At 35.7% G+C, this 12,176-nt stretch overlaps 1 protein-coding gene across 4 annotated transcripts in view; it reads left to right on the top strand.

The window, feature by feature from the left end:
• The window catches only part of KLHL7 (kelch like family member 7), a 73,198-nt gene extending 61,293 nt beyond the window's left edge, over positions 1–11,905 (top strand). For all 4 annotated transcript variants that reach the window (XM_032286992.1, XM_032286994.1, XM_032286996.1 and 1 more), the window contains 4 exons: positions 2,510–2,750; positions 4,034–4,235; positions 9,123–9,220; positions 10,500–11,905. In XM_032286992.1, coding sequence (XP_032142883.1) covers positions 2,510–2,750; positions 4,034–4,235; positions 9,123–9,220; positions 10,500–10,783 — 825 coding nt within the window. In that variant the 3' untranslated portion in view covers positions 10,784–11,905. The remainder of the gene's footprint in view (positions 1–2,509; positions 2,751–4,033; positions 4,236–9,122; positions 9,221–10,499) is intronic.
• The last annotated feature ends 271 nt before the right edge of the window (positions 11,906–12,176 follow it).

Here is a 12,176-nt window from a genome sequence, read left to right as displayed (position 1 = left end):
AACTCCTGGTGATCTGCCCACCTCAGCCTCCCAAAGTGCTGGGATTACAGGCGTGAGCCACTGCTCCCAGCCCAGAGCTTTTACTCTTGCAGGAGCAATGAGAACTATTACAGCTGGAAAATCATACAGGACAAGATATAATGGAGTGCTCAGTCATCAAGTCTGGACTTCGAGTGGTAAGGATTCAGAAGAAGGAAATCAGGAAAGTCTACAAAAAGGAAAGCAGTCTTGAGCTTGGAAAAAAGTATAGCATGGCCTATGACAGCAGAGGCAAGAAAGGCTGACCAGGACCAAGGAAGACAAGACTTTATACATGGATGCGTCTATATGTGTACATTTGTATAATGAGAGATACGTCAAAATTTAAGAAATCCTTCTACCTATGTCTTTTCCAGGCTTTCAGATTTTCCCATGTTCACATCACAGCACCTAAGCCTAAGAACTTTCATGGAATAGATACTCAGTAAAACTTAACTGAATTAAATCATATTTTTAGGGTAACAGTTCCTTAACCCTGCCCACACAAATACACCTTCCCAACTATGACTCTATGTTATTTGTCCATCTTCTTTCTAACACAAAAACTGTGTTCCTCTCAATTTCCCTCTAGCCTAGTAGTACAGGGAGCAATAAATAGAACTGCCTTCACCTGCAAGCCCAGGTTAGATCTAGTTTCATCACTAGGGTAATGCCCAACAGTCATACCCACTGAGCAGATGACTTTCCATCTATTCTTTTCCCCTCCCTCAACTACATACATTATCCAGGTACTGTAATCAGAAAAAAAAAAAGGAAGTTTCCCATATAGCTCTCCAGTAATAAATGTCAAATAAATTAGGGGTAAGTGTGAAAATATTTGAGATTCACTAAGTTAATGCAGTTAATGAAATCACATTTCTTTGCTACATAAACCTGATCAAATAGGAATTATGAGTAGATGTGAAGAACATTTAAGAGAATGATTTAGTTTATCTTTGAGGGATTATTTTCTGTACAATATGATTACTATTTTATCTCTTTGTTTCATTCTGTAGTATACAGTTTCTCCAAGAGAACAAGTAAAAATATTTTCCCCCAGTTTCTCAAGTGTTCTTTGAGTGGAATTGAAGTCTCAGGAGCATGTTATGTTTATCCCATTGTTTGGTGTGTCCACCTGTTGATCCTAACTTGAGAATAAAATCTTAAGCTATTAAGGCTCTGTTTACCAGGTCACCTAAAAAGCAGAATATATATCTTTGTCAGGCATCAGAGTGTTCTACATTAGGGGCTCTTCCTTTCCTAAGAGACTATTCCTGATGTTCTGTGTTACTTTGATCTAATTCAGTGAATGCCTGAAACACTGGATACGATCATAGGTTACCAAAGTTTTCTCAAAGGAAACTCAACGTTAATATTCACACGTAGTGCTTTGCTTGGTGAGATTGGGAATGGTATGAATTCCTATCTGAGCCTGATTATTTTCAGAAAATAGCAAGAACACTGTAGCTTCCTTTCTCAAAAAAGGGGAGGGTCTCTTGGATGCTATCAAACATAGTGAAGAAACAAGTGCTGTGAACAGCCCTTACCCTCAAGTACTGATAGGTGTATATTTCTTTTTATTTTATTTTATTTATTTTATTTTTTGAGACAGAGTTTCGCTCTGTCGCCAGGCGCCAGGCTGGAGTGCAGTGGTGCAATCTCGGCTCACTGCAACCTCTGCCTCCTGGGTTCAAGCGATTCTCCTGCCTCAGCCTCCCAAGTAGCTGTGATTACAGGCACCTGCCACAATGCCTGGCTAATTTTTGTATTTTTAGTAGAGGCAGGGGTTTCACCATGTTGGTCAGGCTGATCTCGAACTCCAGACTTTGTGATCGGCCCACCTTGGCCTCCCAAAGCGATAGGTGTATGTTTCTAATTGTTGGGGAGAAAAGTGAGTATCCAGAGTACTCAGAACAGGTTATTCAAGTATTTCCTCATAAACATTAACAGTGTTAAGAGTCCAGCTGACTACATTGGCTCAACTGAATATAGAAAATTAATAAAGTCCACAAAATACTTTCTGGCTTTAGGTTATCAGTAGGATAATGGCAATTTGAGCTTTATGTTATCCATTGGTTATTTATATCACACTGTATAATCTGGCAGGGATAGGATGGAGACCTTTACATTTGAAAAAGAGGCTTTTTAAAAATAATGAAACAACTTATTTTTTAATCTTCTTGCATTATCTCCAATAAAAGAAGGAATAGAAGACAGGGTGGTGGTGGTAATCAAATATATCTAAGTTTATTTTAGAGCTAGAAAGGACCCAAAGCACACATATGCCTGCCTTCTGCCCTCTGCCCCAGGTAATCAACATTCTGCAGAAATCACACAAGATTAAATTGGTAATACTCTCAAGCCAAACATTTGTATGTGTAGCCTAATAAAATTAGCATATTATTTTATATTTTTTTGACTATATCTTTGTATTGTCCTTTTCAATTATATTTTTTCCTTACTGAAATCTTCCTGTCCTTTTCTGTTACAGGATTACAGCTGGACAGACATCCGCTGCCCCTTTGAAAAACGAAGAGATGCAGCGTGTGTGTTTTGGGACAATGTAGTATACATTTTGGGAGGCTCTCAGCTTTTCCCGATAAAGCGAATGGACTGTTACAATGTGGTGAAGGATAGCTGGTACTCCAAACTGGGCCCTCCGACACCTCGAGACAGCCTTGCCGCCTGTGCCGCAGAAGGCAAAATTTATACATCTGGAGGTTCAGAAGTAGGTAAGGACTTCTTAAGTATTTTGGTTCGGGGTAAATGCTTTAAAGCCAACTGTCTTGGCTTTCACATTTAAATAAACAGCTGGTATTATCTGTGCAGATACTTTCTTGGTAATTTAAATACATGTTTGTCACATTTTAGAGCCCATCTCCCTAAAGGTTTATCTATCTCATTCCTTTATAAACCATTAAATTACAGAACTTTAGCTTCCTAGATTAATTACCCATTTTTTTTAATCATAATGAAGCATTAGTTGACACTATCTGAATTATAGTTCTAAATTAGTTATTTTGGATACATAATTGTTTTAAAGATTTCATAGTTAACTTACAGACTCTTTAAGAACTTATTACTATATTCAGGCTTTTAAAATTTGCATTATCTTTGCTTTTTATTAGAAAAAAGAATGATCTTTTTATTTAAGTTTTTAATCTAATGTCTGGTAGTGGTATTTATGCTTATTGAGCAGAATGGGATGTGGGTGTGGATATAAAAACCTTTCTTATTGAATAGTGCGTTGGAGTCCAGTAGTGACCTTTTTCTAAATGAATACTTTTTCTAAATGACTATTCTAGTGCAGACTAGACACATAATAGCTTTTGTGTGCTTTCATTTTCAAGTAATTTCTTTAGTTTAAATAATGGGCTAATAAAACTAGGAAGACCATGTAAACTGTTATACTTTTGGTCTGTGTGTTTATGTTTTTACCCCCCACTATGTATCAAAGAATACAAAAAAAAATTGTTATTTCCTGAATGGGACCATTTCCTCTCTTTAAAAGCGTTCTTCACAGACTGTTATGATGTAGCTTATTTCAAATACAATAAATCCTTAAGGTGATAGACAGTAACTGTTCTGTGGTACTGCAGATAACTCCATTCCTTCAGCCTCTGCTAAGTATGTTTTTTAATTAAATAGGCTTTTCCACTTTATGTAAACATTTGAAGTTTAGATAAATCTCATCATGCATTACGGGGCTTGAAGACATATATAAGACTTCTTATTTAATTTTTCTTTTGAAATCACATTTCTTTTTCTAAAGCGTAATTACCAACAAATAAGTCTTTCCAACTGATCCTTTTAAGGATATTTTCTAGGGTCTATACAAACAGGATTATTAGCATTTTCTTAAACTATTCCTACACTTCGTTGTTGTTGATTAAATATGAAAATGACCCTATGACCCTAAATTCTTCCTTGCTTAACTAATAAGCTCTGTGGTCAGTTCTCTCCAGAACGCCACACACACTAAAGTTAAGCATGATGGGGCTTTTTTCTTTTATAGGAAACTCAGCTCTGTATTTATTTGAGTGCTATGATACAAGAACTGAAAGCTGGCACACAAAGCCCAGCATGCTGACCCAGCGCTGCAGCCATGGGATGGTGGAAGCCAATGGCCTGATCTATGTTTGTGGTGGAAGTTTAGGAAACAATGTTTCTGGGAGAGTGCTTAATTCCTGTGAAGTTTATGATCCTGCCACAGAAACGTACGTATCAATTTAAAACTTACTTTACAGTTAATTATATTCTATAAGCTCTGTAGGAAATGTCAAAAGGCCAGAGGAACCCAATAGAAGAATTTCGTCCTTGAGCGAAGAATGTATATAAACTTTTGAGTGTGCTAGGGACAGTTGCATGTTTATGACCTGGACCCTTCCCTTACACCAGAAATGGCTTGAAAACCTTTTTCTTTCTGGTTCTGCTTGTGCAATAAATGCCTACAAATGAGACACATCTGAATGACTCATCAGCTCATAAAATGTTTTTGTTTGAGCAGTCAGGAAATGTAGGGGAGGAGGGGGAAAAATTTATGATCAGTAAAACATTTGTCCTGAAGTGGAAATATTAGATATTGGCCTATGGCATTAATAAAGCATGCCTCCCTAGTTCTTTTTGGGTGTAAACTTCCTAAGTATGTTTGGATTCATGCTTATTAAATAAAATTCTTCTTAAATCAACTCCTTTTAAAAAACCAAAGTGTGTCAAAAAGGCAAAATGCTAAAGAAATAACTGGTTAGTCAGTTTTTCTTAGTTTGTTGTTAGTAATGGAACACATTCAATATAGCCAAAGGAAATGTGCCAATCATTGAATAATGGAGAGGAGACAAAGGCAGGGGTTGTGAGTATAGTGATTAAAGCTGATGAGGACATAAAACAAATGATACCCTAGTTGTACCTTTGTGGAAACATCCAAAGAGCTTTGATAAGAAACGTCACTTGGTCATATGGCTAGATTGCCCATTGTTCTTCCCTTACTAGAACAAGTCATTGGGTAAATATGTTCAACCAAAATGTTATGCCAGAGTTGCATCAAAACTCTTGTGCTTTAAGTTTTATGTTTAGGAAATACTGCCAAACTATAAAACATGGAAGTCTTTAACTCCAGCTACTGCTTTTCTAAAAATTAAGAAATGAGAGGCCTGGCATGATGGCTCATGCTTGTAATCCCAGCACTTTGGGAGGCTTAGGCCGGCAGATCACTTGAGGACAGGAGTTCAAGGTCAGCCTGGCCAACATGGTAAAAATCCCATCTCTACTAAAAATACAAAAACTAGCCGAGTGTTGTAGTGCATGCCTGTAATCCGCTACTGGGGAGGCTGAAGCAAGAAAATTGCTTGAACCCGGAAGGCAGAGATTGCAGTGAGCCAAGACCATGCCACTGCACTCCAGCCTGGGTGACAGAGTGAGAGTCTGTCTCAAAAATAAAATAAGAAATAAGAGCTTAATTATAAAATATGACTAATGTGCATTTATCTATTTATGATTCCCACCTATTTTTAAAAGATTTAAGAAAGCATAATCAATAACATTTCCAATTCAAATGATAGAAGAGCAAGTTGTCTTGAAATTTATCTTTTGCTAAAGATGTTTACCAACTTTGCTCCCTTTTATGTGAACCTCTACCTACTTCCCATAAACCCTATGCTCAAAAAGTGTTAGAGCATACTAGTTGCAAAACTGATTCATTCTGCTAATTATTTTTTATTTCTAAAAAATCTCTTAAAAAGTAGAAGCCATAACCATATAAACTCCAGGTTTCTAAATTTTTACAACTTTATTCAGGCACTATCAATGTAAATTAATAACTTATTTTTACTTACTTTTGTTTCAAGTAACAACATAAAGGAATTCTGCAGCTTCTGTATTTTTTAAAACTAGGTGAATATTCAGTTTCAGGAATATTTTAAAACTTACAAGACCGGCCGGGTGCGGTGGCTCACGCCTGCAGTCTCAGCACTTTGGGAGGCCGAGGCGGGCACATCACAAGGTCAGGAGATTGAGACCATCCTAGCCAACATGGTGAAACCACTTCTTTACTAATATACCAAAAAATTACCCGGGCGTGATGGTGTGCACCTGTGGTCCCAGCTACTCAGGAGGCTGAGACATGGGAATCACTTGAACCTGGGAGGTTGAGGATACAGTGAGCCAAGCTCATGCCGCTGCACTACAGCCTAGGCAACAGAGCAAGACTCTGTCTTAAAAAAGAAAAAAGAAACTTACAAGACCTAGCATCTCCTTCATTTTGTACATATTGAATTTAAACGTTAAATTTGAATTCTCTACTCCCTTCAATTCCTTTAAATTTTCACAAATGAAAAAGTAATGTGAATATAATTATCCTACTCTCAAAAAAATGTTATATTATTTCCTTTTAAAAATATTATCAAGTCCATGTGTGGTGGCTCACGCCCGTAATCCCAGCACTTTGGGAGGCTGAGGCTGGTGGATCATCTGAGGTCAGGAGTTCAAGACCAGCCTGACCAACATGATGAAACTGCATCTATACTAAAAATACAAAATTAGCTGGGCCTGGTGGCACATGCCTGTAATCTCAGCTACTTGGTTGGGAGGCTGAGGCAGGAGAATCATTTGAACTTGAGAGGTAGAGGTTGCAGTGAGCCGAGATCATGCCATTGCACTCCAGCCTAGGCAAAAAAAGTGAACAAAACTCTGTCTCAAAAAAAAAAAAAAAAAAGTTATCTAGCCAACCAAGTTATTTTTTATAAGAATTTCTCCCCAATTTTGACATTTTATGTGTTTTTTGTTTGGTTTTTTTTTTTTTTTTTTTTGCAATGGCGTGATGTCAGCTTACCGCAACCTCTGCTTCCCGAGTTCAAGTGATTCTCCTGCCTCAGCCTCCCGAGTAACTTGGATTACAGGCATGCATCACCACACCCAGCTAACTTTGTATTTTTAGTAGAGACGGGGTTTCTCCATGTTGGTCAGGCTGGTCTTGAACTCCCGACCTCAGGTGATCTGCCCGCCTTGGCCTCCCAAAATGCTGGGATTACAGGTGTGAGCCACTGTGCCTGGACATGTTAAGTGTTTTATAATTAGAATGTGTTTAATTGGAATCCGAAAATTAAGCGTGTGGACTACAGAAACACAAATAACACGTTCTCACTCATGTGGGAGCTAAAAACGTTGATCTCATGGAGGTAAACAGTAGAATGATGATTACCAGAGATTGGTTAACAAGTACAGAAATACAACTGGATAGTATAAGTTCTAATATTCAGTAGTAGAGTAGGGAGACTACAGTTAACAATAATTTATTGTATATTTCAAAATACCTAGAGAAGAATTGGAATGTTCCCAATACAAAGAAAATATATTCCACAGTAGCCACGTGGGAAGCTTGAGTTCCTTCCCTAGCCCAAAAAAAAGCAAGGAAAGATAAATGTTTGAGGTGATGGATTTCCCAGTGACTCTGATTTGATCATTACACGTTGTTATACATGTGTCAAAATATCATAGGTACCATAAAAATATGTACAAGTATTACGTATCACATTTTAAAATCAATTTTTAAAAAGATGGAGAGGAGCAGAAGCTCATAATAAAAAAGTAACAATCTGAAGAAAGAAAGAAATTATGCCTGTGGAAACAATGTGACACATTTTGAGCAGTCAGAATTTTAAGAAACACTTCTAAACATTAAACTTCAGATTGCAGATAGCAGGGACCTAATATGTACTCTGCATGTGAATTATAGGAGGAAGGGGGATTTGTGAAACTTGTTTTCTAAACCTTTGGGAGATTTAGATATACATAAAAACATGCTCTCTTTTTATGTCATTAACATAGTATTTGGAGAAGAAAGTAGTATGTAAATGGAATTTTTCCAAGTCAAATGCTATATTTAACGCATGATGATAGCTCCGTCTATAAATCTCACTATGTGCAGGGCAGTGAAGACCTAGTTTTTACTGCTCTCCCACTTCCAAGCTGTATGCCGGTCATTTCACCTGGATGAGCATGTGTGTTTTTCCTAAAAACAGCAGCCATGCTGTCCACCACAACTTAACACAGTGCTTTGAAAATGAGAGTGGTAATTGTCAAACCATTTTTAAAACAATACATAAATATAAGACAAAAGAATTGTTAATATTTCAGTTAATCATTGTGCCCTAATTAGGTTTTATAAAGTTAAATTCGCCAAGTTGTTTTAAAGAAGAAATATAAATAATAATTACAGAGAGTTACTCTTATGCCAAGTTTCCCTTTTGTTGTTGTTGTTACTGTTGTTTGGAGTCTTTTGGTTTAAATTAGCTGCTAAAAGCACAAGACTGTGTGCCAATACCAGTTTCACAATCACAAATGTCAGACTTGGGAGTATATGCAGAAGAAGGTATTGCATCTCAGAAAAAAATAACTAAACCCTATTGTCTGTGTATATGTGTATAATGCTGCTATCTGTGAATTAATATCCTTTAACATGTGCGTCCACATTTATATTCTCAGTTTCATTATTTGTAATAGTGGTTGTGAACACAGCAATGTGAGTTATTAAGCTTGACAGAATGATAGTACTTTTTTGTTACCAGAGCAGAGTAAAGCTCTTAGTGTAAGTTTAAAGATGGACATATGAATAGAAACAGATACTATTAATTTCCTGATTACCTGAGGTCCATTATAAGTTTATGTTTTACTTATATATAAATAATTAAAGCTATATGTGATAGAACTAGTTCATTTTTCCTGCCAGCAGAGTTGTGAAGAAAGAAAAAAGAATTGCTTCTTTATCTTCTAGTATCTTCCTCTTGTTTTTTGTTCCCATATTGCAAGTTTTTATGAACCTCAGGAAAAGGATATCCTTTAAAAATATGTTTTTTAATAGTCAGATATCCTCATTTTCTTATATCCTATCAGAATTGAAAGGAGTAAAATCCATGTTTACTAATGCATTGATAAATTACTTGTAATCATTGATAAACTTTTGTTTTCTACCCTGCTAGACATTTTATGTCTATATATACCCATATGTGAGTAGTAAATGAGCACTTAATTAGAATAATGGACGTTTCTTATTAGTATGAGTTATTTTGCTTCCTATAAACCAGCACACTAAAAACTGTAATTTTTTTCAGATGGACTGAGCTATGTCCAATGATTGAAGCCAGGAAGAATCATGGGCTGGTGTTTGTAAAAGACAAGATATTTGCTGTAGGTGGTCAGAATGGTTTAGGTATGTGATGTTAATTCACTGTTTCACTTCCCTGATCAGTTTGCTGATACTTCCTTAAATTATTGAAGCATTGTTTTAAAATCTAGATACAAGCATTTACCATGTGTATTATTATATCTATTTTTATCGTTTTCTGGTAACTAACATCTTTGGTAAACCATCGCAGAATGTTAAACATTCTTGTTTATGAAATGTTGCAGTGGTCACCAGTCATTATGACAATTTTAGATGGCTCCTATACATTTCCACATACTTCCTGGGGAATGATGTAGAATCAGCTTAAGAACTATTGAGCAGTGGAAATATTCAAACTTGGCTGAGCGCGGTGGCTCACGCCTGTAATCCCAGCACTTTGGGAGGCCAAGACAGGTGGATCACGAGGTCAAGAGATCGAGATCATCCTGGCCAACATGGTGAAACCCCGTCTCTACTAAAAATGCAAAAATTAGCTGGGCGTGGTGGCACGCGCCAGCTACTCGGGAGGTTGAGGCAGGAGAATTGCTTGAAACCGGGAGGCGGAGGTTGCAGTGAGCCGAGATTCCGCCACTGCGCTCGGGCCTGGCGATGGAGCGAGACTCTGTCTCAATAAAAAAAAAAAAAGAAATATTCAAACTTTTAAAAACCTTTAAAAAACTTTTTAAATACAAGTTGTAAGACTTGTATCCAGGTCCTAAACTGTAACATTTTCTAAATATTTTTAAACATTGCATGAAATTATCAGTATAATAATTTTTAAATGACTAAATTTGGCATTTTGTTTTCATAAATAATGATGTACTAAAGAATCTTAAATAATTGTCTTAAGTGAAAGGGAGTCTGAACTGAATGTAGAAATAAGCTTTATTTTAGTCAGTACATTTAAGCATTACTTAAATGTAGCAAATAATTTCTTTTCCTTCTTCTGTCCCTGTCCATTGCTATTTTCCATAAGCTGCTAATAGGAGAAAAAAGAAGGACATTTGAATAATTATAAACAAAGTTAATCAGAAGGGAAATCACTGATCAGTTTATTTCGCATTTTTCCAGGGTAGATAGAACATTTTAAATTTTATAGAAAAGAATCAATATTTTAAAATATTAAATTTCTATTGTGTTAAAATAAGAGTAAGAATTTAGGTGGTGGCTATGTGGACATTCATTGTAAAATTACAATTTTTCTGTGTGTTTGAAATTTTTCATGATAAAATATTGGAAAAATACAAAAAGTTACTACTTTAAGAAATCTTAGAATTGTTCATATCATTTTCCATGTTGTTCATTTTGTTTTATTCTTTTGAAGGTGGTCTGGACAATGTGGAATATTACGATATTAAGTTGAATGAATGGAAGATGGTCTCACCGATGCCATGGAAGGGTGTAACAGTGAAGTGTGCAGCAGTTGGCTCTATAGTTTATGTCTTGGCTGGTTTTCAGGGTGTTGGTCGATTAGGACACATTCTGGAATATAATACTGAAACAGACAAATGGATTGCCAACTCCAAAGTTCGTGCTTTTCCAGTCACAAGTTGTTTAATTTGTGTTGTTGATACTTGTGGAGCAAATGAAGAGACTCTTGAAACATGAAAAATGAGTGAACTTCAGACTCATCAGAGACTCAGAAATACAGCCACCAGTGCTTTGTTCCAAGGGTTTGGTGACAAAGTTTTGGTTTGGTGTTTTGGTAAAGAAAGTTTCAAGTGAAATGAGGTCCCTATAAAATAGATGTTTCTTTTATATGGATTTCCTTACTTAATTCAAACATCATATTTTAGCTGGTCACAAAACCAAGAACATATTTAGCAAGAAAAGTTAAAAATTATAAGCATTTGTTGAAAATATGAATTTCTTGAATGAATTTCACATTTATAACTATGATTTTGGCAGAATGAGAGATTGGCTCATCAGTGGAGCAGCAGCGTCTTAGCTCTAGATTCTATTTTCATGCATCACAGAAGTGCTATGTGGTTAGATCTGTTTGTACTCAGTCAAGAACTAAGAAATAGTATGAATTGTAAGTCAAGATGGGCAACTCAGATGGAGCAGCTTAGTCCCACATAGTTTGCTTGTCTTTATTTTATTTAACGCCAAATGTATTCCATTTTAAAAGTAAGCCACAGTGAATCAAGGCATATACACACTTACTCACAAAACTTCCTAAACAGATTTGGAATGTGTTCAACTTCTCATGAAATGTATTCAATCCACTTTGATACATTCCATCTTTTTAACATAAAATGTAAAGCTTAGCACCCATCATTAATTTACGTCACTGCTTTATCCAGTGGTTAAAAAAAGGATTCTGCCTCTTTAGTCCTCACTGTTAAATAAAATCCAATCATAATAAGTGATTAACTAGCAAAAGGTAAAGCTATTTATAGCAAATTTCTAGATCATTAGAGAAGCACTGGTAGTTGAACCACAATATCAGTATTGACTTTTAACTTCTTTAAAGAGATCATGAATTCTTTTCCCTTAGCCAGAACATGAGATACTTAACCTAGTTGTCTTTAAAAGTTTTGTAATCATGAGTTAAATATGTTATCTCCTAGTCATTGCTTTTATGTGATCAATAAATCTTTTGCAAACCCAACTACTTATTTCTTCCATAGTAATACTTTGCCTTTTTCACTGCGTATGGAATGAGCCATGTAAAGCTGTCACCATAAATGTTTTTATCTGATAATATTAAATATTTTTTAACTTAAAGTAATTTTATTCGTTCTTCAAGTATGTTAGGTAATGGTTGTTTTTAGAATTTGTGAAGCAGTGTCTCTTAATTTTCAGTTTTCTTTATATAGAGGTTATAATAGTCTTAAACCCTAAAAATGTTTAAATCAAAAACAAATTAGGAAAAACATAATGGTAGGTATATTTCTATTTGTGTAGGGTTTTTAAATGAACATAACAGCTTTATTGAGATATAATTCACATACCATACAATTCACCATTTAAAGTATACTATTCAGGCCAGGCATGG

Source organism: Sapajus apella, unplaced genomic scaffold (genome assembly GCF_009761245.1).
Source record: "Sapajus apella isolate SASKATOON/1434 unplaced genomic scaffold, GSC_monkey_1.0 scaffold19, whole genome shotgun sequence".
Classification (NCBI taxonomy): domain Eukaryota; kingdom Metazoa; phylum Chordata; class Mammalia; order Primates; family Cebidae; genus Sapajus; species Sapajus apella.
Note: the sequence above shows the minus strand (reverse complement) of the source record. Positions and strands in the feature narration are given on the sequence as shown.